The following is a 27,605-nucleotide window of genomic DNA, read 5'->3' as shown; positions in this document are numbered from 1 at the left end:
ACAGATAAGATAACAAAAAAAAAATCATTATCCTTATCCGTACCAGATTAGCTAACGGAAAACAAATCTTACCCTTATCCGTATTTTCGAATACGATACGGGTCGGATAAATAGGTAAAAGGGTGTCATTGACACCCCTAACTTGGGCACTTCAAAGGCTGTAGTCGCTGTGCACTGGCTGCAAAGTGCAAACCGGACACTTGAACACTTGGACACTTTCCACTTGGAACTGCAGTCATTGCACACTTCGACGCTTGGACACTTGTCGCTTGGAAGATTGTAGCAGTGTTGTAAATAATGGTATGCGATTGTTAAACAGATGGGGGTACCGCCAAGTGATTAATCATAATTATACGAACAATTTAACGTTTTTATTAAATTTATATATATATATATATATATATATATAGAGTTAGGCTACTCTGCTTTGCAAAGCAAACAGCCATCTGTGCTTTGCATTTTGATCCCTTGGATTGTCTTCAAGATTCGTGCAAAACCAATCTGATCAGATTAAAATCTTTCGCTGAAAATTAAAAGGGGGGCGGAACTGGACCCTCCAGTTCAGAGGATTTCGACCCCTCTTTCTTCCTCCCGTCCCCTCCCTTAATTTCTTTCTCACGCGACCAGCCAGGAGGCAATTTCAGCGGCGACCAGCGTCTCTCACCCGACCCAGCGGCAACCAGCGAAACTCCCGCGGCTCTCCCCTCCTTTTGTCACGCGACTCACTCTCCTTCCCCCACCATGCACCTAGGGTTTCGGTGACAGCGGCGATTTGAAGCCCTACTCTTTCGACGCCACCGATCGGAAGAGGAAACCTCAACCTGACTATTTCACAACCCTACTCTCTCGGCGCCACCTCAGAGATCGGAAGAGGTAATTTTCTTGTTGATTTTTTCCTTTCTATTTTTTTTCAGGAGATAGTATTTAATTGGGGTTTATGTAAATATTCATATTGTTTCTACAGTTGTCTATAATTGAGGTTTATTCTTCCATATTTTGGCAAATTTGTCTCTATTGGCTGACAGTATGCTACTGTGTGCTTGGGATAATTTAGGAAATTCATTTTGTGCCCATGTTTTGACAAGGCAAGAAGATCTATAGATCAATTAGTCCACTACACGTCTACACGTCTACACGTCAATCTAATGGGCCCTATAGTTCTGATGGTATATAGGAAATAAAATATCCTATTTAGGGTTTCATAAATGCTGTTATATTGTAAACTTCATTGCAAATTTCATTGCGAGTATGGTTGAATTAGAAACTTCAGGTTTGGTTGAAGGTTTGATTGGTACAGTGTGTTACCAGTATATATGAGTTGGTACAAATGGATGATAGCCCTTATTATGACTTGATGAAATTTAGTTAGAAAAAAATAAATTTTATTCATCCATATGGATTTTTGAATTGATCAAATTTAATTAGAAAAAAATTAAGCTTTATGTGGAATTCAACGTGCCACTGTATTAGAACCTTGCGAAAGAAAAAAACATTTCTGATTGCCATTATTTAGAATTGGTTGGGGTAATATTACTAGAGCCCATTTAACAGTTCAAGCTAGAACAAAGGCATGGTTTAATTGTAATATTCTTTTGATAACAATCTTTTTACTTGACTAGGCAATAAGAGTAGTCAAAGTAGAATCAACAACGAAGGGATGCAGATGTGTCGAACCCTCTGCAAAAGATATCGAAGATACTGTTGTTAAAGTTTCCTGTAGTGCTTGATGTTTAATTAGATGATGATGTATGGAATTATTATTTCAATAATTATTTCAAGTGTGTTGTGGATCTTGTGATTACATGTGTCTTATGACAGTTCTTTAATTACTTGTGATGTACATGTTTATTTATTTTTAGCAAAATCGTGATGTATTCTTATTTTTATAAAATTGCCCTTCTGTTATGATAAATTTGCCCTACTACATGCTTATAGCAGTTCTTGAATTATGTTATCATGCATATTGTTCTTGAAGTGTATTGTTCTTTGAGGATGTTTAATGTAAAAATTTACAAAACAGTTTTTAATATAACATGCTCACGGTTTTTGGAACAACATGCTAAAAACAGCGTAATACAAGTTTAAACATGCTTAAACAGCATGTTGAATGTTCTTCTAAACGAATCTGACATGCCCTTATAAAGTTAATGTTCTTCAATTGAGAAACATACAACAATCTGACATGCACTTAAAAATCATAATACACAGTTTGTACCACCTTAATAGAAAACATGTAAAAAACCTCTTAAAAATTGCACATAGATAGTCAGATCACATGTTTTAGCAACAAATGCATGTACAACTCAATTTCCAAAATACCCTCAGCAAAATTGCCTCCTAAGCAACCTAATAGCTAAACAAAATCAGCAGCAACAAATTTTAATTGCCCAATAGCACAGCCGTCGAGACATCATGGAGCAGGTGCCAGGCAACCATATTTGTTTGTTGTTAATCTCTTACTCTTTCTCCAGTGGATGACTTGGTAGTTGGTGTTGTATCTCTTATAGCTCCTCACCTTTATCTGTCAGGTTATGACTCCATCCCATAGACGAAAACGTTTTTCTCGTACCTGTCATTTGTTTTTGTATTCATTAAAAAAAATATGAGAAAAAATATTCAGCAAACTTAGATAGGAAAATACAATGAGCTATAAGCCTATATGCCCTTTTTTCAAACCATAAATTATTTAAGCTGATAGCTTAACAATTAATAAAAAAACCAAAACTTCAATACATTGAAGGAAATCAAATTATCATCATTTATTCTCTATTGTAGAAAATAGAATGATTTTTGTAGCTCATGCTTTTGAATCGTCTAGATTGAAATAAACAATATAACTGGTAACACACTGGATATTGAAAGATAAGCAGTTAGGCCCTTACAATTATGAAAAATGCACCAGGAAGGTAGTTTAGCTTCTACAATACATGCATCTGTTTAACAACAACTAATAATTCAAATTCTTATGGATGCAAGTCATATATAGTGGAAAAGGCCCCTGATTTTATTTTAAAAGGGAAATAAGTAAGTCAGTTTAAAGGCAGTATGTAAATTTCCGAATATTTCATCAATGTAGAATAACTTGTAGAATTTCCGTATCCTCTGAAATAACAGAATATTAGAGTTCAGATCAAGGCATATGAAAACATCTTGAAATTAAAACATAGTCTAGAGAGAATAAAATTACAACATAGTCTAGAGTTCAGATCAAGGCTTCAAATCGCCGCTGTCACCGAAACCCTAGGTGCATGGTGGGGGAAGGAGAGTGAGTCGCGTGACAGAATGAGGGGAGAGCCGCGGGAGTTTCGCTGGTCGCCGCTGGGTCGGGTGAGAGACGCTGGTTGCCGCTGAAATCGCCTCCTGGCTGGTCGCGTGAGAAAGAAATTAAGGGAGGGGACGGGAGGAAGAAAGAGGGGTCGAAATCCTCTGAACTGGAGGGTCCAGTTCCGCCCCCCTTTTAATTTTCAGCGAAAGATTTTAATCTGATCAGATTGGTTTTGCACGAATCTTGAAGACAATCCAAGGGATCAAAATGCAAAGCACGGATGGCTGTTTGCTTTGCAAAGCAGAGTAGCCTAACTCTATATATATATATATATATATATATATATATATATATATATATATATATATATATATATATATATATATATATATATATATATATATATATATATATATATATATATATCAAGTAATTAATCGGAATTATACGAACAATTTAATGTTTTTAATTTAGCGTTTTTACTAAATTTTATATTTTTTGAAATTTTTTTACTTTTTATTAAGCCACTTTGAAAATCTGAAAATTCGGGTGAACAGTAAATTTTTCTGGACCGCTGAAATCGGCGATTTTCAAAGTGGCTTAATAAATAGTAAGAAAAATTCCAAAAAATATAAAATTTGGTTTCCAAGCACATTTCAATATGGAGATCATGTTGAGCAGTTCGGATCGACATTTTGAAGTTTAAAATCACAAAATATGAGCGTGAAGTAAAATAATCGCTTTACTTCGCAACTCACTGTAGCCCAACTCTATATATATATATATATATATATATAGAGTACGGCTAACGCGCTTCCTCTAGCATATGGGCCAAAATGCTTCCGGTGGAAATTTGAAATTTCAAAATCCAAAAAGTCGATCTGAACCGTTCATCTTCTTCTCCATATTAATATCTGCTTGGAGACCAAATTTTACATTTTTCTGAAATTTTTTACTATTTATTAAGCCACTTTGAAAATCGCTGATCCAATGGTTTTACTGTTTTGTTAAGCCACCGTTGGATCAGCGATTTTCAAAGTGGCTTAATAAATAGTAAAAAATTTCAGAAAAATGTAAAATTTGGTCTCCAAGCAGATATTAATATGGAGAAGAAGATGAACGGTTCAGATCGACTTTTTTGATTTTGAAATTTCAAATTTCCACCGGAAGCATTTCGGCTCATATGCTAGAGGAAGCGCGTTAGCCGTACTCTATATATATATATATATATATATATATATATATATATATATATATATATATATATATATATATAGGAATATGCTAGCATGCTATGCATAGCATAGAGCCCCTCCATGCAACGCCTTGGATTTCGACTTTTCAAAATTCTAACGGTCGATCCGAACCGTTCATCTTGTTCTCCATATTAATATGTGTTTGGAGACCAAATTTTACATTTTTTGGAATTTTTTTTACTATTTCTTTAGATTTATTGAAAATCACTGTTTTTTTATGGTCCAGATTTGCTGAAAACAGCGATTTTCAATAAATCTAAAGAAATAGTAAAAAAATTCCAAAAAATGTAAAATTTGGTTCCCAAACACATATTAATATGGAGAACAAGATGAACGGTTCAGATCGACCGTTAGAATTTTGAAAAGTCGAAATCCAAGGCGTTGCATGAAGGGGCTCTATGCTATGCATAGCATGCTAGTATATTCCTATATATATATAGAGATGGGCTATGGTGCATTGCAATGCATAGAGGGGTTTGTGCATTGGACCATAAATCTAAAATTCAAAATCCAAATGACTTATCCAAACCGTTCATCTTGTTCTCCATATTAATATGTGCTTGGAGACCAAATTTTACATTTTTCTGAATTTTTTTACTATTTATTAAGTATTTTACAAAATTGTTGATCCAACGGTGGCTTAACAAAACAGTAAAATCAGCAGCCACCGTTGGATCAACAATTTTGTAAAATACTTAATAAATAGTAAAAAAATTCAGAAAAATATAAAATTTGGTCTCCAAGCACATATTAATATGGAGAACAAGATGAACGGTTTGGATCGGCCATTTGGATTTTGAATTTTAGATATATGGTCCAATGCACAAACCCCTCCATGCATTGCAATGCACCATAGCCCATCTCTCTCTCTCTCTCTCTCTCTCTCTATATATATATATATATATATATATATCATAATTTATTTAATTCATTACACTTATCAAATAAACTCAATTTAACTTAGTTCGATTATTATAACATGACACCACGCTTATTTTTTCTTAACACATAAGCACTTTACATGTGTAGGTAGTACATTTATTTAATAAAAAAATAAATTCAGAATTAAGCTTTTTCAAATACTAATAACATATTATTTAAAAAAAATGAAAATTTTCAACATAAAATCACTAAACTTAGTTTGTAATAACAACTTAGTTTTATAAATAAACATGTCGTACTAATTGAAAAAAAATTACATCAGTAAGTAAGAAAAATATATGATATATAAATAACAGAAGAATTAATCAATTTCAAAGTAAGTAAGAAGAAAAAACTTATTTAGTTATGTTAAAAATATTCGATGTATGTTCAAACACAAATAAAACTACAATGCATGATTTACAAAACTTATTATCACATACTATTACAGAAAAAAAAAAAAATCAATATGAAAATAAATTGAAATAAACAGAAATAAATGAGAATAAATGGGAATAAACTGACGATTAAATGGTAAAACGGCCGATTAATTGAAAAAAACAACCGATTAATATTGTTTTCATCCGCAAACATGCATCTGTTAAAGAATATTCGTAACGGTTTGACCACCGTTAATGATTAAACGGCCGTTAATAGCGTCTTTTACAACACTGGACTGTAGTAGCTGCAGACTGGCTGCAGAGACGGAGACGGAGACGGAAACACTTGGGAGGAATTATTTATTTATTTATTTATTTTAAAATCTGCAGAGGCTGCCAAAGATCTGGGAGGAATATATGGAGTTAGTTAGATAGGCGCGGTGTTACGATATAAAGTTTGAGTGACCCAGCTACAGAGGAATGAGGCTGACAAAAGACCGGGTTCATGCGCGGAGCAGGCTGCGGGAAGAGCGAACCAGAGTTAGAGCAGAAGATAGATCGGTGAAGCGGGTTATCCAATATAATTACGCACGCACCATTACTAACTCTTAAGACCCGCTTCATTGAAGACTATATATAAATGGCTAAAAGGCAGAGGAAAAAATAGCCAGAGAAGGGGTTGGGCCATGTAACTGAGCTAGTCGCAAAAGACGGGCCGAGAGATGAAATTCGCATCCTATGAGATATCTCATATTTTGCGTGACTTTTTCGAAAATCTCAACCGTCGCAATACGTTATGCGCGAATCTCAAAGCTCAAATAATACTGGCTCCCTACGTCACCCCCGAATAGGCACCAGACACGTCAGTCACGCAAAATATGAGATTTCTCCGAGGATACGCAGATAAAAAAAATTAAATATATATATCATAGTTAAATAGATAAATAGTTTTTATGTGAAAAAATATAAAAATAAACATCATATATTACATAGTAATTAATGTTTTTCCACATTTATACAATTTGATTTTTTTCATAATTTTTTTTATTTCAACCATTTTCTATGAGCTCTATTTAATTAATTTATTTTTATTATAATAAATTCAATGTCAATATAACTAAAAAAAAATTAACTATAAAACTTGACACTGCAATATTTTGATTATTTAAAAGCTTATGCAATTCGATTGGTTCAGGATAATTGGTTCGATGAGACTGTGAGATTGGTGAGAGCGGTGTGAATGACTGTGGTTGTGGATAGAGTGGAGATTGTAGACTTGGTTGGTTTAGATGGTTCGGCCATTGGTTTTTATAATTAACATTCAATCATATTTTCCATAAATTGATTGTCTCTGATATTTCAAAGGTCGGGAAGTAATGTTTTGAATTTCATATATTTTATATCTAATTAATTGTATAATTGTTAAAACGAAATAAAATTAAAACATAAATATAAGAGTTTATTTGTAAAACAATATAGTTCCATATTTATGTAAGGATTATTGATAACTTTTAAAAACTAAATAACATTAAAAAATATAAGAGTTTATTGTGAAACAATATGGCTCCATATTTATGTAAGAATTATTAGATTTGCAAGATTCATATAAATAGACTAGCACAACATATTCATTCAATCATTATGATATATATATATTGTTAATTTAAATATGTATAAACATGATATTTCCATTACTCCAAAATGCTTTCACAATGTTTTAACATAAACATTGTATTATCTCAACTTAAAGGTCATTATCAACTCATGAGATCATCCCTTTGTTTAGAATAAAAAAAAATATTATTTTAAAAACTTTAAAATGCATTTAATTATCTTTTAAAAGAAATGCTCAAGAAATATTCCAATCTATTATTTTGAAATAATTACAGGTTAAGTTCTTGCTCACCTCATTATTTACCGGAATATCTATTTTTAGACCAGGTATCAACCTAAACTTAACTAAAATTTATAAAAAAAAAACAAAAAATGAACTGTCTAAATCTCATTTAACCAGACCAGGTATCAACCTAAAGTTAACTGGAACTGAATTCTTACAAATATGTCTTTTCTTCTGTTTTATTGCTTGTGTTTTCATTTATCTGTTTCCTTAATATTATCATGCAATAAAAGGAAATAAGAAAGGTTGAAAACAAAAATGAACTGTTTAAATAAATTGTTTTGTAAAAGGTGACACTTACTAAGAAAAAATGGTACTTGAAATGAACTTAAATTAGAGCCAATTTCACGTATACCCCTGTAAAATTCATAATATCATATTCACCCTTGTAAATTTATGCAGGTGCTATCTATTCTTTCCTGCAAATATGTTTACCAGCAAGAGCAATTGAAGCTGCAAAGAATGCAGGAAAAGCACTTGATGTTTTCTAGTGCCTCTAAAGCTTCTAGAAGCCACTGGCATCTCTACTGTACCTGGTTCTGGCTTCGGTCGGAAAGATGGGTCAATTTACTATTATACCCTTTTATCTCATTTTTCTCAAATTGCACATATGTTCTGCATTTCATCTGCTGTGATTACCTACTAGTGCACTCTGTTTAATATTTTACAATTAATAAGAATGTAGATTATATGATAACTTATGGATAAATGTATTAACTAGTGATACATTTGTGCATGGTTTGGCTCACAGATTATTATATCAGATTCGTGCTGATAAATGACCGGTCCATGCGTGGAGCAGACTGCGGGAGGAAAGAACGGAGCAGGGGATATATCTGTAAAGCGGGTTATATATCGCAAATCATCACGCAGTAGCCAGCACTGCACTCACTCACTCAGCAGTCAGCACCAACACTTGAGACCCACTTCATTGAAGATTCTATATCTAAATCCATGAAGGCAGACTATATCTAAATAGCCAGAGAAGGCGTTGGGCCATGTAACTGGGCTATTCGCACAAGATGGGCCGAGAGATGAGCTTTTTTAAAACTTTGGTTGTAACCTATGTAACTCGGATACTTCATATTGGGCCCCGTATCCGTATCCGATGACGTGATGTATCTTTAACATCCTGATACAGTCAGCGATACGCTTTGACACACACTGATACAGCTCTTCAATGCTCGGATACGGAGCGGGATACGTCTGCCCCCCTGTGAGCTGCGCATGGACCAACTGCAGATGCTCCCTCCATTTTAGTGTTTGGTAAACGGTCCGGGCCGGGCGGTTCGGGCAAACCCGGGCACGGGTAGACACGGTCACGGGCATCATGGGCACACGGGTACAACGGGCCGGGCATCACAGTTTTTTTTTTTCAAAAATCATACTCTGCTCGTTTAATACCCGTGTCCGTCATGGATTCGGGGGTAGGAGATCATCCATTTTTTTCATGTTACATTAATGGGTAAAGCCACCAGTGACTTTTCCATTGCTATACCTCAACTTGATTGTCTAAATGTAGTATCTATTATATATAACATATATAAAATACTTTAGTGCAGATTTTTTATATTATAATTTATATAATATTAATGTTAAATTAATAATAAAATTAAAGTAATAAAAAATATATATAATAAACGTATCGTATCTAGAATTTTTAAAAATTACCGTATTGCCGTATCTGTATCGTATTCGATACGATACTCGTATCCATGCAACATAGGTTGTAACACTAGGTACCTTACAAGTTACAACTAATCAAATGAACTATAATGGTTAACTATAGGAAAATATAATTATTTATCACTAGCATTTCATTTGATCTCTATATTTTGAGCAGGTTTGACACATAAGGTCAAAATCTATGTATCAAATACATTTTATCCAGAATTGAAGCTTATTTGAGAATGATTACAACAAGTATTAATAATTAAATAATACTATTTATACAGTGTTTTCACTTAACAAGGTCAAAATGTTACATATGTATTACACTTAATAACATCAAAATATTTCATATAATATTATAACAAATTTCATGATGTGTAGGATAACATTTTTTTCACAACCATAAATGGATAAATGGGATTTTTTTCCTAACAAAAATCTTCCTGCAAGTCAAAATGTTGGTTTAAAAAATAAGTCAGCCCAAAGTATTTTTTTTTTCAAAGGACTAAACATTATTTCTCTATTTCAAAAAGTGTTATTAAGTAATATAAATATATATCTCATAGTTAAATAGATAAATATATTTTTATGTGAAAAAAATAAAAAATAAAAATCATACATTATATAGTAATTAATGTTTTTCCACATACAATTTGATTATTTTTTTTCAGAATTTTTGTATTTATTTTAACTATCTTTTATGAACCTTATTTATTTATTTACTGAATATGGTAAATTTGATGTAAATATAAATAAACAAATAAAAAGAAAAAATGAATAAATTAAAAAAAATTGTATTATTCCCAAAACTTGCGCATCCCGATTGAGTTCAAATTATTGATTCGGTGAGAGTAGAAATCGTGTGGACGGTTGAAATGTAGAGATTGCTGAGAATGTGGGCTTAGTTGGCATTATAGGAATTGCAATTGGTTTTTATAATTAACATTTAATCATTTTTTCCATTAATTGATTTTGTCTGATATTTTAAAAGTTGAGAAATAATTCTTGAGTTTCATATATTTTATATCTAAGTAGTTGTATGACTGTAAAAAAGTAAATAACATTAAAATATAAGTGTAGGAGTTTACTTGTAAAACAATACGATTCTATATTTATGTGAGTATTGGGTTTGAAAGATTTGTATAATTATGCTAGCACAACATATTCATTCAATCATTATGATATATATATATATATATATATTCCATTTAAATATGTATAAACATGATATTTTGAATGACTCCAAAATGCTTTTACAATGCTTTAACATAAAAGTTGCATTATCTCTACTTAAAGGTCATGATGAACTCAAGAGATCATCCCTTTTTTTTTTCAAGAATAAAAAAATAAAATGGATTATTTTAGGAAACTTTAAAATGCATTTAATTAGCTAGAGAAATTTTGGAAGACTTGTGCTTTTCAACCTTCACTATTGAAGTAAAAAAATTAGAATATTTTAAATTCTAATTTGTACATGAATATGTTTTAAATTAAACTAAACTAAAAATACTGCATTGTATAAATCAAAGTAAAATCTCAAATAATATATATCAAACATTAAATTTACACTAAAAATGATCTTATAAATTTTGACTAAACATGTTAATAAAAATTGTAAACTATGTATATAATTCAATTTCTGCAGTACGTGTTAACACTTAAATTTAAACACAACTTCAAAGAGTATACAAATTTGATATGTGAAATGTGAACACTTAATAAAAAAATAAAAATAAAAGTAAAAGAAGATTTACATATACTAAAATTCCATTAAATAAATACAAACCTGTGAGAGCTATTATATACAAAATATATGATTAAGCAGGTCAAATTGACAACATGAAAGAAAATATTAAAATTAGAATTATCAACATAGAGGGATGTGGGTGGAAACATATCGGATTCAAATCAAAAAGTGGTTAAATTGTGTTTGTATCCGTTTAAAATTTTCAAATACAAATCATATATTAGTGAAATAAAGGTGTGAATTAAATTGTATAGAATGCACCGCATTTATTATAAAGTAATTTTTTATCCTAATGATATATAAACGAATTAAATATTATAGCAGAACTAAATTAATGCCAATTTTTTTATTAATCGAAAATAAAATAAAAAATATCAGGAAATGAGACCGTTTTGCTGAAAAATTGAAATATAGGAAAAACATGATAGTTTATCCCGTTCAATATTATAATTAGACGGACAAAGCATTTTGTCCCGTTAATCTTATCCTAATTAGCGATCTAACTGGAAAAAAACTGGCCGAGATAAACCAACCCGTCTATCATAAACAAATTTCTGAAAAAAAAACTGCTACAGTGCTAGACGGAATAATCTATCTCGTCCAAATTTTTTTTTTCTTCTTAGCATGATTAAGGATTTAGATTAGCCGACTATTAATTTGGACGGAAAATTTTGCACCGTTTGAGAGCCGGAATAATTAATCTCGTTTTTCCTATATTTTGATTTTCTAGTAAAACAATTCCCACTCGGGATATTTTTTATTTTATTTTCGATTAATAAAAAAACTCGGAACTAAATGTGTCATATATCTAATTACAATGGTCAACAATATAATATATATCTTCCACTTTGGATAAACCCAATTTGCTCATTGCTGTTATTTTTTCGATCACATCCTCTGAGGTAAAATAATATTTGTGTCTAAATCAGAACCGTCCAATCAGAATTCGGTTAATTCAGTCCAGATGAAATGATCTGCCAAATGCAGATTGTACGGTCCAGATCTAAACTAAAAATTTCTGTTACCTCAGATGATATGAGTTCATCTTCATAAGCAAACTTTTGTAGTTAACCTGAATCGGAGAAAGAGAGAAATGGCCTGTGATCTGAGATTTAGTAAAATACATACAAATGGAAAAACTAACAAGTAATTACATTATTTCAAAATTATTTCTCTAAACATCCAATTCCAGCATCTGAAAAAAAAAAACATTTATATGACTAGTAAATTTATGATGTAATGACATTTTCCATTAGTAAGAATAAGGGTGTGATAAAAACAATGAGGGTATTGGAGTTCAATTGATTTCAATTCAATAGAGATGATTTCTAATTGAATTTGGATGATCGGAATAAAAATAGATAAGAATTCATTTATTCTCTATTTATTGATTGAAATGTGCACATAAAAAAGAGAAATTATATCATTTAAATAAAAGTGACTTTTTTGCCCTTAAAGTATATACTTGAAAAGATTAAAAAACAAAGTGACACTAGGTATCAGCAAATACATTTACTAACTCAGTATTACTAACTCAGTACTAGTAAATACAAAGCAAAATGACACAACAACAAGTTGTGTTTAGATTACATGGTTTTAACATGAAACAAAAAAAAATATTAAAAAATATATTAAAAAAAGTAGAAGGGTATGGGAAAAACAAACAAATGAATTAGAAAATTAGAACATTCATTATGAGACAGTAATTGGATAATTCAATGCTCACTACCAGGTTCAATACCAGCACCCACTTGTACCTGTTTAATTTGCAAACTAGCCCTCCATTTCTTCAATAATTCCTTTTGGGTGTGTTTGGATCACCAAAGAATAGAGCTATTCTTGATTTAGCTCCATTATTCTCAAACCTTGGTGATCCAAACATAAAATAGCAAATTGGATTAGCTCAAGAACATCTCTATTCTACTAACCCAAAGAAATGGTGGGTTAGCAAGAATAGAGGTAGTGGGGTTAGTGATATTAATAAAATATTGAATTTCTCTCAATTAAAGTTAGTTTTAATATTAGATCAATATAAATAAAATATTAGATTAATATAATATAATATTAGTTTAAATATTAAATGTAATATAATATTATTTTAAATGTTAAATATAATTTAATATTAGTTTAAATATTAGATTAGATTAGTATTAAATAATGGTTTAAATATAAAATGTAATATAATATTAATTTAAATATTAGATTATTATTAAATAAACATAATTTCAAATTATATTAAATTAAATAAAATGTAGATTAAATATAATATAATATTAATTTAAAATTTTAATGTAATATAATATTAGCATAAATGTTAAGTGTTGAATATAATATAATATTTGTTTAAATATTAGATTAGTATTAAATAAATATGATGTCAAATTAAATTAGATTAGTATTAAATGAAATATTATATTAAATATAATATAATATAATATTAAATATAATATTAAATATAATATAATATTAGTTTAAATATAATATAATATTAGTTTAAATATAATATAATATTAGTTTAAATATTATATGTAATATAATATTACTTTAAATATTAAAAAATTTAGAATAAATACTATATAATATTAGTTTAATTTTTAGATTAGTATTAAATAAAATATTAGATTAGTATTAAAAACATTAATTTAAATGTAACATAATATTAGTTTAAATATTAAATATAATATAACATTAATTTAAATATTAAATTAATTTAATTATTATTTTATTTATTTCTCTATATCGCTATTCCAAATATACAGTTCAAACGACATTTTTACTAACTCGAATAGTTCAAAGTTAGCACTATTCTCAAACCACTCGGGTTAGCACTATTTTCAATCACTAACTCAAAATTTACTATTCTTGTACTAATCCTTGCACGATCAAAACGTACTCTTTGTCATCAATTTTGCTGAATAAAACAAAAGTATTATTTAACCTTTTGTCAAACCGAGAATCCATTACTCTTTAAGCACTGCCGCTTCAATCTGTCTCGACAACCGAAGGTGTCAGCCTCTTCAAGTTTTCTCTTAACATTCAATTTAGACAAAGATTTCTTCACTTTTTTGTTAACAGAAATTGCACCATTGGAATTTTCTAGTTGAAGAGATGTATGTGGGTCTTCAAAATTTTCTAGAATTATCACTTCAGCTTGAAGCTTATCCACCTCATCAATTGTGTTGTTTTGCCTAAGCCCAAAGAAACATAATATATGATTAACCAGATAATCTGGTACAGTAAACTTGGTCAAATTTGTTGATCTGGTACCATACCTGGTACGGTTTGATTATGTTAACCCTGCCTCTACTACACCCGACTATTATGAGACCATTCTCAAGCCGTCGAACAAATTCATAATGCCAGAAAAACCACCTCTGGCTCAACTAAACCTTGCCATGGAAACTTTGGTTTACATCCTACCAAGTCATGTGCCAATTCATTTTAAATTGGCAATAATTTAATCAACTTGGAGTCATATTATTCTCAATTGCAATTCCACTCTCTCTACTCTGGAAAGTAATTTCTCTTTGCATAAATGAAATAAATAAAAACAAATTGCATGTTTGTTCATGTCCGATTCCCAACAAATTCCACCTTAAAAGTTAACACCCTGAAATGCATGCTGGTGATTATCATTTCACACCTTAATCGTCAGTTTTGTTTTTTCCTAATAGTAATAGTAATAGTAATAGGTCCGTCAATTTTGTTTCCTCCCAAAAGCAAACCGTAGCCTTGCAAAAATTAAACGACTCAAACAAGTTTAAAAAACATAATAATACTTAACATGGAATACCTGCATATATAAATAGCGATATTGATCTTCTTGATCTGACCAAGTTATCAGCTGTGATAATTTGATTTTGCAACTCCACAAACAAAGTACCATTTATATATTTGTAGAAATTTTCACTCAATAAATGAAGAAAATCGGATAAAGATTAAGAGACTTTAACTTTTCATTTTGGCTTTTTTTTATTTTATGAAATTTGATCGACATTTGAGATGGTTGTTGAAGAATAGAGAAAGTGACTAAAAAGCAAAATAGAAAGAAGGGTGTCTCAATTTGAAATTTGATCGACATTTGAGATGGTGTTAAGTTAACCTGATACATGAGCATATTTAGTGGAGCTCGAATCACAAGAAAGATATTTGCGTGAAAAGGGTAATTCCATAGCTGCTTCATTCTTATCTCCTTTCTTCAATTCCTTCTCTTCTTCTCTTCTTCTTCACTTCGTAGACAATTCGGCGGGTATGAAAGCAAAATAGGAAAAAGGGTATCGTTGGAATAAAATATTGCTAATTTTTCTCCGATTGAACTCTCGGCAAATCTCTATGTTTTTCATGGCAATTCGCTGGTGGAGAAGTTTCACGCCAAATCGTTTCCAGTCAGTCACAGCAGTCCGATCTAAGAGTGTAAGAAGAGGAGTCATGAATCAATTAATAGAGAGAGTGGTAGCATTGTGGGGTATGCATATCATAGCATAGCTGGTGTTGCTTATCGTTTCCCTGAACCCAGTTGACCACTTGCCACTTGCCACTTGCCACTTGCCACTTGGAGACTGAAGTCGTTGACTCGTTGCACACTTGCTGCAGAGTGTAAACCCGATACTTGGACACTTGGACAGTTGACACTTGGAACTTGGAAGACTGTAGTCACTGCACACTGGCTGCAAAATGCAAACCGGAGACGGAGAGCGGACACTGGGGACTGGGGAGGAATATTTATTTATTTTATTTTGAAAATCTTGGAAGAGACTGTCATACATGGAGGAGTTGGTTAGATAGGCGCAGTGTTAGGGTGTAAAGTTTGGGGACCCAGCTACAGACAAAGGAGGCTGAGAAAAGACCGTGTTCATGTGCGGATCAGACGGCGGGAAGAGAGAACCAGAGGTGGAGCAGGGGATTTATCTGTGAAGCGGGTTATCGCAATGTGTTTTCACTTAATATGATCAAAATGTTACATAAATATTACACTTAAAAGAGTCAAAATATTACATAATATAATATTATGTCAAATTTCAAGATGTATAGGATAACATTTTTTTGCACAACCATAAATTGGATTCGTTTCCTAAAAAAAATCTTATTGCAAGTCAAAATGTTGGTTTAAAAAATAAGTCATCCCAAAGTTTTTTTTTTCCCCAAAGGACTAAACGCTATTTCTCTTTTTCACAAAGTGTTATTAAGTAATATAAATATATATCTCATAATTAAATAGATAAACACATTTTCAAATAAATAAAAAATAAATAAAATAAACATCATACATTATATAGTAATTAATGTTTATTGACATTTATACAATTTCATCTTTTTCATAATTTTTTATTATTTCAACAATTTTCTATTAACTTCATTTAATTTATTTGATAATTATAGTAGATTCAATGTCAATATAAATAAAAACATCAAAAGAAAAATTGAATAAATTAGAAGAAAAATTCAGATAATCCCAAAGCCTGCGCACCCCGATTGTCTTCAAATGATTGATTCGGTGCGAGTGGTAGGAAAAGGTGTGGACGGTTCGTATGTGTAGATTGCAGAGAATGTGGAATTAGTTGCCATTTTAGGTTTTATGATTGGTTTTTATAATTAACAATTAATAATTGTTTTCATAAATCGATTGTCTCTGATATTTTAAAGATCTAGAAACAATTTTGAATTTCATATATTTATATCTAACTAACTATATGACCGTAAAAAACTAAATAACATTAAAATATAGATGTGATAGTTTATTTGTAAAATTTCATATTTATGTAAGGATTATTGGGTTGGAAGATTCATATAAATAGGCTAGCACAAAACCTATTTATTTATTAAGATTTATATATATTGTTCATATTTAAATATGTATAACATGATATTTCCATGACTACAAAATGCTTTCGCAATGTTTTAACATAAATATTGCATTATCTCAACTTAAAAGTCATGATCAACTCACGAGGTCATCCTTTTTTTAGAATAGAAAAATAAAATAAATTATTTTAGAAAACTTCAGACCCGCTTCATTGAAGACTATATAAATCGCTGAAGGCAGAGGAAAGAATAGCCGGAGAAGGGTTAAGGATTTTAACAGAGTATTTTTAGCTTCATGCAGCGCAATAATCATATAAATCGGTGTTTTGGTTCTATAGTCCGTGCGCTGCATAAAGATAAAACAAAACTAATATGTTAAGATATTTATCTCAGAGAAGGGGTTGGCCCATGTAAGTGGGCTAGTTGCACTAAATGGGCCGAGATATCACTGGCTACAATTTATATTATGTAGGGACTAGAGGGAGAGGTGCACCAGGATTTGCAGAGATTAAGCCAAGAAAGTGGATGAACTGGTACATGAGAATGAGATATTTGATCAATTGAGGCTATGAGAATGTCTTATCAAAATTGGAAGTATTGTGCTATCTCAGCAGAAGGACAAGTCCAAGTGAGATGTACGTACACGGCTCATTACACCTCAGGAAGGAATTCCAATCAATTTCTGGCACCTCAGCTGGTATCAACAGTACTGGAACAAGACTGAGCGGTTCCAACCAAAAGGCACAGGCTGTACATTATACCATCAGTGAAGAGGAGCACAAACAAAACAGACACTAAGAACAACAATTCGTTATATCTTTGCTAAAACTTGATAAAAATGAAGGTATACAGTAGAAAATAATCCAAACTCGTTGGATCTCATATATTAGTCTTGTCAATTTTGAATACTGAAACTAACGCTGATTTTTAGAAACGGTATCAAAACTGAGCTTGGTTCAGACTTGGTTCAGACTTTATTAATGAATAATTAACTTTATGAGTAAATAGAAAAAGATAATAAAAATTGAGGGATATATTAAATATAATAAAGAGTACAAGGATAAATAGAAAACTTGTTTTGGAGGATAGATAGAAAATTAACCCTAAATTATTTAGCATTGACACTCGAGCAAGCATGTTCAACTATATAAAATTATCACCGAATTTGGAAGCAATTGGGGTGAAAACATATCGGATTCAAATCAAATATTAAATTGTAGATACGTTTAAAATTTTCTAATACAGATCATATTTTAGCGTAGAAATAATTGATCTTCCTAGGGGTGCACAAATTCGAGATTCGTGATTCGACTTTGGATAAAAAAATAATATTGAATTCCAAATTGCTCATTGTTCTTATTCTTTAGAACATATCCTCTGAGGTAACATAATATTTATGCCAAAATCATAACCGTCCGATCAAAATTCGGTCACTGCAAAAGCAGATCGAACGGTTCAGATCTAAACTAAAAGTTTCTGTTACCTCCAATGATATGAATTCCTCTTCATAGAAAGAAGGAGAACAAAATTTGAGTGAGAGAGAAGCAAATGGAGGAAGCATCTGAGACGAAGAAGAAGGAGAAGTGGGTTTACAGGATCAGCGCTGAAGCTGAGTGGGAAGAGCTTCAAAACAAGGGATTTACTCATGGTGGAGATCTCGATCGCACCACTGGTTGTATTCACCTCAGTGACCTCAATCAGGTCTCTCTTGATATCTCAAACTTTGACCTTAATCTGTGGAAGATCTAGTCCGTTCAAATCATTTCTGCACGAATCTCAAAGCTCAATAATAATGAATCCTTATTTGGTGTGATTTGTGAATTAATGTTTAGATTTATTGATGCAGGTGAAGATGACATTGGAAAATTTCTTTGCTGGAAGAAAAGATCTTTATTTGCTCCAAATCGATGTTGCTAAGGTTTTATTATTCCTAAGTTTTATTTCTACTTCGGATTCGTTCCAATTTCAGGGTAAAGATGTTAACAGAGCAATTTTACCTTCATGCAGCGCACAAATCATATGCAGTGCTGTTTTGATTTTATAGTCCGTGCACTGCATGAAGCCAAAACCGCTCTCATAAAATCTTTACCCCAATTGACCCATTTCAATTTCATCATCATTTATGTAATTGCGCTATGCTCAAGGTTTTTGGGATAAAGATAATGACAGAGTAGATATTGCTTTATGCAGAGCACAAGTTATATTTAGCTCTACTTTGACTGTACTGTCCATCCACTGCATGATGCAAAAACTACTCTGTCAATATATTTTCCCTATAATAGTTGCAACTATGGCATAAAGCACAAATCAAACAAAGAGCACAAAGCACATTAAATGGTGTTGCATGGTTACCTAATTGAATACTTGGAATGGTACCATCTGTAACCCTACTGGTATCAATAAATATCATGACTGGTACATGCAAGGTGTAAGGGTACTATATATATATATATATATATCATCCCTAGTTATTTGTTGCGATTATTGAATGTTTACTTATAATTATTTCTACAGCTGGGAGAAGGGTTAGTGTATGAATCAGCCGATGGTGCGAACTACTTCCCGCATTTTTATGGCCCCGAGAGGAGCTTCGTGCCTTTACAGTTAGATACTGTCGTAAAAGCTGAAAAGGTGGATTTGATTGATGGTAATTTTAATTTGTCCACACGCACTCCGGAGACAGCGGCAGCGGCGGCGGCAGCTACTGCCGCCGCTGCTGCTATAGCTGCCGCCGCTGCTGCTACTACCACCACGGGTAATCCTTTTCCCTGGGACTACGCCAATGATGATATCGACTATGACCGTTTTTTCAACAACAATGACAACGACGATGACTATGACGGATTTAGATATGCTGATGATTGTGATTATTTCTGGTTCGAAGATTACTTTGGTTCACCTTAGGGACTCAATGACTTTGCTAATACTATTATAATGGTCACTATATGGTTTCAGATGTTGTATTTTGGTTTTAACAAGATTTATGCATTTGAATCATCATCTGTAATATGGTATTATGTTTACCTACAATTAATATATATGTTGTTCTCTGTGTTTTTCTCCAAGTTCAGTCAATTCACTGCTATTCTATGTTGTCCATCTGTAGCAGTACTGGTACCAAGACAACTGAAATTATTTACTGAGTGTTATTTATAATTGCATAAAAATAAGGTATCAGATCCCTGCTCCAACCTTCTTGCATAAAAATCATGACAGGTACATGCAAAGTAACAGTACTATATACCATCACTCGTACCAGAATCATTTACTGAGTGTTATTTATAATTGTTTCTACAGCTATGGGGAAGGATTAGTGTATGAATCGGCCATGAAAGAAGCTTTGTGCCTTTACAGTTAGATACTAAAAATAGATCACATTGAGTTGTGCTATGGCGTTCCGTTAAATAAAGATATGACCGATTCGAGCAGCTCAATTGTACATGTTTGGCTGCAAAGCTTTAGTCTCCTTAGAACTCCTTCATCAGGGGCGGATGCAGAAATTGATGGAATGGGGTAAAAAATAAACAATTTAATTAGAATGGTGAGTGAGAGAGAGTATAAAATAAGAAATGTTACATATGAGTTTTTGATTATTTTTTTATTTAAAAAAGTTCTAAAATACTATAAATCTTCAAAATTATACACAAATTATTTATTTTTTAAAGAATGGAGATCAATGGTTTAAAATTTCACAAAAATTATGGGGATCAGTTTCTTGTACTCTTAGCATTTTATTATAATTTATATAAGAGAAGTATATTTTTATTACTATATTTTGAAAAAAAAAAAAATGGAGTCAATTGACCCCATTCTTGTATATCAATACTTGCTGTGGCCGAACATGGTTGTCTTAGACAAGTTTAAACCACCTTTCTTAAGCTTCCTTAGAAAAAAAAAAATTAAGCTGATAAAACCCTTCCTTACGGCATAATTCCTCAGAGCTCCTCCATGTCATAATATATATTTTATTCATTTAAGCTATATCGGTCTAACTCTTTCTTAGCCGAACAAATCCTCCTAATTACAGCTTAAATTTGTCGAACATGCACTAATTTAGTGATTTATATATCAATACTTGCTGAATTTGTTTTTTCTTTCTGTTTTGATTTTGCTTACTATTTTTTTTAGATACAACATGTAAAACTAGTGTTGTAAAAACGTTCGTTTAGTCTGATTAATCGACCGATTAGTCGTTGGTGGTGATCAAACTGTCACAGATTTTTCCGACTAATTGGCTAATTATTTCCAATTATAACTGATTATTCTCAATTAATCGCTTGACAGTACCATATTTGTCAAACGACCGCATACTGTTATTTATAACACTGTGTAGTACAATCATATTTTGATACATTGATACAAAAATTAAAATAATCTTTGTTGGATGCGTTCGGATAGCAAGAAATGTAATACGCAATTAATTTATACAGCCTACAGGCAGATGTTTCCAAAAACAAAAATTATACAGACAAAAGTTCCTTTAATTTTTTCTCATTCATTGATTTAATTCAAAAATACAATGAAAATTGTTAAACGCCGACCAAAATTGCAGAAGGACAGCTGTTTCTATATCCTCTCCAGTTTTGAAATACTGGAGAGGAGGAAATCAAATCCTGCACCGCGATGTGTCGACATTTTCGTTTTCTATGAAATAGTGGTGGACCCAGCTCAAGAAGGCGACGCCTGAACCGTAATTGCCTGGTTTTTAGTGGGCCCCGCACTGCCGAAACCCATAATCTCGTGTCAAACTTACACCTCGCAATCGCATAATCATCCCCGTATAAAATGTTACAGATTTATTCCCCAGATTAAACTGACAGCTGGGACCCACCAATGTAAAGCAGGATATCATAGACGTTGGAGCTATATCTGTGGAGCAGTTGGAGACACTTCTCTCAGGACACTTGCAGTTAAAATATTGACAGAGTTATTTTTACGATAAACAGCGCACATATCATATATAGTACCGTATTAGTTATATTATCCGGGTGCTGAATTAAGCAAAATATGCTCTGTAAATATATTCACCCGACGCTCCTAATTGCCTGGTTTTTAGTGGGCCCCGCACTGCCGAAAACCATAATCACATGTCAAACACCGCGCATAACCATCCCCTTTTAAAATATCACAGATTTATTCCCCAGATTCAACTTACAGATGGGACCTAACTATGTGGGGTGGGATGCCATGGACATTGGGGCTACATCTAGGGAACAGTTGGTGACAGGAACTACGCACACTGGCAGGTAAAATATTGACAGAACAGTTTTTGTGTTAAACAGCGGACAACTCATATGTAGTGCTGTATTAGTTATACTGTACCTGCGCTGTATTAAGGAAATTATGCTCTGTCAATATATTTACCCGACACCTGTTCATACGAGCGGCGGCTGAAAATAACAATTAACAATTAATCAAGGAATTAAAGATTGTGGGTTTGATTAAGATAATGATTAATGGGTTTGGATTATATATATAGTTACTAGTGAAAAGGTGCCACGCAGACACGCGCACATCAAATGGGCGGCGGGGCCGGGTCGGGTCAAACCGCTAAGTTGACTGACCCCGTCTCAAACGCTTATGTTTAGTCTCCTGTTTTTTTAATTATTGAATTATTTCTTATTCCGCCGCTCGCCTCCTTCCCTGCCTCTTTTGTGTACGCGGTACGCTAAATTTTTTACATCTTACTTGTACGTCCCTAGAAACTTATGTATTTGCACATACTGTGGTTTCTTTGGCTTCTATTTTTTTGAGTATGGCTAATATAACATCAATGTTATTTCAGTCTATATAATACCAACTCCAAAACTTATTAAATTGAGTTCAAATGGTGAATTCAAACCGTTAAAACTGATATATTTCATTAGTTGTGCGTTTACATGTAAAATTTATAAGTTTTTGAGTTTATTTGGTATCAAGTCAAGCAGTCAAATGTGTGAGTTTTTAAGTTAATTTTAATACATTCATTTTTTTTAATTTTTTTGTCGCTTGATTTGATACTAAAATAACTCGAAAATATAAAAAGTTTGCATAAAAACGCATCACTTATAAAGTAAATTAGTTTGAACGGTTTGAATTCACCATTTGACTCGATTTGATAGGTTTTGAAGTTGATGTTATATAGACTGAAATGACACTGATGTTATATTAGCCATACTCTTTTATAAGAGGATAAACTTACCCGTGAGTTGTACTATGAAAGTATGAAGTATTAAAAATAGTGTTAAATTATTCATATTATTAATTAAGAGTGGACCATATTTATTTGAAAAAAATATGCTTCTTTGAAAGAGGCAATGGCAAAATTATAACAATATGTACAATTATTACATGTTTTTAAATTCTCAAAACTGATATATTATAACTGTCTCAATATATATAAAAAAACTAAATATGAATATATTTCACATCATATTTAAATTGCATTCACTTTGAATGTAGGTTGCTTGTTCGATTAAATTTGATAAAAAAATAACTACTAAAAACTAATTTTATTTAAATTGACCAACTCTCACCTTTGCATGAAATTTTAAAAGACTTTTCATTTTCGCCTCAACTACTGATATAATCATCATCAATACATTAGTAAGACATAAAGATTCCTTACAATTAATGATTTTGACAGGTGAAACACGCACCATTTGTGTATAAATGGAAGTAGCTTATCAGTATAATCCAAATTATTGTACTACTTAATATACTTCAAAGTAATAATAAACACGTAAAATATTATAAATAGATACTGTAAAATTGACCACCATTCGTAGTAAGAAAATTTTATATAACTAACCCCATTAATATTTGATCTCATAGTTAGAAAATCTGACACCGTTCCTAATTACAGTAGCATACTCGGAACTAGCGACAAATTAATGAGCTGATAAGCTATAACGAAGAGTGTTTGTTGCATTCTCTACAGAAGTCAGAATTATTAATATTTTTAACATATAATAAATAAATAAAACCTCATAAATAAAAATTCTAACAAAACATAATTGTATCATTACTAGTAAACAACAAAAATGATCAGCTTTAAATTACAAGCATATCGTCAAACCCCAAAGGATAGTATGGACATATGGGAAAAATGTTCAATAAAATAATAAACAGTGTTTTGGAGGTTGCTTCTGAAAAAGACCTCGTAGATTACTGATTATCCGTCCCTATAAATAAAGCACCGACGCCTCTTCTCGTACTCCTCTCCTTCACCTCAATACAACACAACAAATGGCGCCTCAAAGAGAGAAACAAATTCAAAGCTCAGTACTCAATAACCCGATGAATCTAAAAGATACCAGATCCGATAAGGCAACAGAGAAGATCCACTACCGTGGTGTCCGTAAGCGACCATGGGGTAGATACGCGGCTGAAATACGTGACCCCGGTAAGAAATCCCGTGTCTGGCTTGGCACCTACGACACACCTGAGGAGGCGGCACATGCGTACGACACGGCTGCGCGTCAATTTCGGGGACCCAAAGCAAAAACAAACTTTTCTCTTCCTTCTATCAACGGCGGTACAAACAGCAGCAACAGTAGCACTGTAGAAGATCCGGTACCACAACCGGTAACCTTACCTGCGGTGACTGCACCACCAGTTGTTAACCTGGATCTGTTCCGCTGTGTCGTGGGGCCCGGTGGTCAGAGGTTTTATTTAATTGATCAGTCGACTATGGGTTTGGTGGGACCACCATTAATTCAAGAGGCCAGGTCACCACCGGTGAAGAGTGAATCGGAAGAATCCTCTTCTAGTAAGGTGGCTAAAAGACAGCCGTTGGATCTTGATCTCAACCTCGCACCACCGGCTGAGATCCCTTGATAATTTTTTAGATCTCTTATTATCTGACCTAATAAAACTACTTTTTTGTACATATCTTGGCATCCTTTTATTTGTTTCTCTATTTTGTAACCAGTGAGAATGTGAGATGTAGTAACAGCTAGCAAGAAGGCCTTTTTTTCCTTTTTAATCCCTAATATTTGTTATTGATAAAATAGTTTTTGGAAATGTCTGTAAATATAATAATCCGAAACTATCCAATCACAGAACGACACTTGACCAACACCAGCTGCTTTCTTTTGCGTGAAAGGCGCTGCGGCTCTAATTTAATCCGGGTAAAAATTTTAACAAAGCAGCTTTGGCTTTATGCAGCGCACTGCGCACTAACCATAAGCAAAGATGTTTTAATTCTCTAGTTCGTGCGGTGCTGTGCATGAAGCCAAATCTAATCTGTTAAAATCATTATCCTTTAATCCTTGTTCTTCCAGAAAAGAGATACCACGTCACAGTCAAATGGCCGCTTGCGATTTAAATTATTTTATTAATAATAGAATAATATGGTGCTGCCCACGAGATCCGATCGTACTGAGCACTCGTACTCACCCTGCACGAGGAATATGGGGAGCTATATATAGTGGGACCCGGTCGTCAGTAATAAACCTATATCGTGCACTGGGTTTAAATCATAAGAATTCTGTGGATAAAGAGAGCCGGCCGCTGCAGAGGAAGCGTGGGGTGACCAGCAATAGCCGGCACTCCTTTTGTCGTTTTCTCCACCTGTCTCTCGCTCTTTTTTTGTAAATTTTCCCGGTTAAGATTGACTCATTAAATAGTAGATCCGCTACCGAACTACTTTTAATATACATTTGGCTCACACACCGCACGTGGATCCCGCACCCTTTTTATATAGATGTAATTGTTCAGTGGTCCAATTCCGCGTGCACCGGATAAATCGATCTAGAGATGGCGGTGAGAGTTTATTACGGGTATGCATCCCTATAGTACCTCACATTCTGATTTGACATCCAGACCGTCCTAGTCCTTCAATATTCGTGCACGAGCAGATGTAACGGACCAGATCGAAACACAAAATTTGCGGTACAAGAGGAAATAAGAGGCAATATTGTTTGTTAGATGGGGACCACTGCGACACTCATTACGCCGCGAAAAAGAAAAGAATAATATTATGCAAGCGTGTTGTGGACGTCTGTCTCGAGATCCGAAACCCATGACGTCCAAGTGTGCGTTTCACCGTCGCAGTGACCGGCAGATGTAGGTCTTGTTAATTCCGAACAAAATCATCCTACTGGCTTTCCCATCCAGATACTGACACGCGTATGTTGCCTGCTCCACTGGGGTCCACATTTGATCGCGACCTGACCGGCTACGGTGTATAACGTGCACGTATGTAGGGACTAGGGAACTTACTTAACCTGATGGATTTCTCTGCAATTAAACAATAGTAACATTTTAGAATTATTCTCATTAGACGGTTGTGATGGGTCTTGCTTGCTACGTGGACAGTTGTGATTAGACCGACAATTGTCGGGCTCACTGGAAGAAATATAGGGGACCAAGGTGGCACGAGACAGTGGGTCGAGCGGCGGCTGCTTTTGAATGGGACCCACTTGGTCTTTGACACTTGGTCGTCGGAATCTGCGGAGGAGATTTCGCCTCTTCTTTTTTAATCTTGTTTTTTCAACCGAAAATTTCGGGTAAAGATTTTAACATAGCGATTTTGGCTTCATACAGCGTATAGACTATAGAATTAAAACAGGACGGCATATTGTTTGTGCGCTATATAAAGGTAAAATAGCTCTGTTCATATATTTTCCCAAATTTTCTCTTGCATATTTGTTATCAGCACCTCGTAATATTTTAAATGTTTTTTCTCGCACATTAATTTTTAATTGCGTGTGCATGTCACCATATCCACCTACTTATTTTTTATTAAATACGTGATATTTTTTAATTTCTTATTAGCTGTCCTGTAAAAGTTTTTATCTTTTATTATGGGGAAGATCAATAAATTTGTTTGAGAGAATTCCATGTATATCCTTTAAAACCTCAAAATTACATTCCTTTTTTTGTAAATATGGTAAAATAGTAACTCTATAAATTTAAAAATAGTTTAATAGAAACAACAATAAATTGCATAAATATATCAGTATTTAAAATTTAGGTGAGTAAATATGATGTTATGAATTTTAGAAAGAGAAATACGTAATTTCAATTTTTTTGAAGGATATACATGAAATTATCCAGTTAGTGCGTGTTGACTCCATAGTGGATACCAATAATTTTGTTGACTATAAATATTACAGACATTTATATAAGTTTCATTTTCATACTAAAATCTTTCTTTTAAACTTCACATCATACTTTCTTTTAGTGGCCAGCAGCTTCTAATTATTTCATTTTTTAAACAATATTATTTGCAGGATATTTTATGTAGATGAGGGATCCACTTACAACAATATTTGTTAGTTACAACATCTTACGACAATTCAATTTTATAATTTTAAAAATTTAAACAGTTGATGCGAACCGTTCAACGTAATATTTATATTAAAGTGTACTTGGAGATAAAATTTTACATTTTTTTGAATTTTTTCACTATTTATTAAGTATTTTACAAAGTTATTATTTTTTAGTAATCCAGAATTATCTAAAAACTCATATGAAAAATATCTCTTTCAAAAAGTATAAACCATCTTTATATTCATTGGAAAATTATATTTATTGGTATTGTATCCGTAAATCTATATTGTTTTTTTAATTAAGAAATAGGAATCAATTTTCTATTTTATTAGCTGTGCTTGATTACATAATTTTGAAGGGTTCTATATTGTGTTTTATTAAAAGAAATCACACTCAAAGTTTCTCTCAA

The 27,605-nt window shown here is 32.5% G+C and overlaps 2 protein-coding genes across 2 annotated transcripts; both read left to right on the top strand.

Annotated features, from left to right (window-relative positions):
• Positions 1–18,449: 18,449 nt before the first annotated feature.
• LOC144545147 (dihydroorotate dehydrogenase) lies at positions 18,450–19,995 on the top strand. The gene is made up of 3 exons (XM_078293734.1): positions 18,450–18,640; positions 18,786–18,857; positions 19,454–19,995. The coding sequence occupies exons 1-3, from the start codon at positions 18,488–18,490 to the stop codon at positions 19,841–19,843; spliced, it is 615 nt and encodes a 204-aa protein (XP_078149860.1). The 5' UTR covers positions 18,450–18,487; the 3' UTR covers positions 19,844–19,995.
• Positions 19,996–24,131: 4,136 nt separating this feature from the next.
• Positions 24,132–24,930, top strand: LOC144545144 (ethylene-responsive transcription factor 4-like). The gene has a single exon (XM_078293730.1). It carries the CDS (start codon positions 24,167–24,169, stop codon positions 24,755–24,757), a length of 591 nt encoding a protein of 196 aa, XP_078149856.1. The 5' UTR covers positions 24,132–24,166; the 3' UTR covers positions 24,758–24,930.
• The last annotated feature ends 2,675 nt before the right edge of the window (positions 24,931–27,605 follow it).

Source organism: Carex rostrata, chromosome 27, assembly GCF_964058835.1.
Source record: "Carex rostrata chromosome 27, lpCarRost1.2, whole genome shotgun sequence".
NCBI lineage: Eukaryota > Viridiplantae > Streptophyta > Magnoliopsida > Poales > Cyperaceae > Carex > Carex rostrata.
This window is presented reverse-complemented; position numbering and strand designations above follow the sequence as displayed.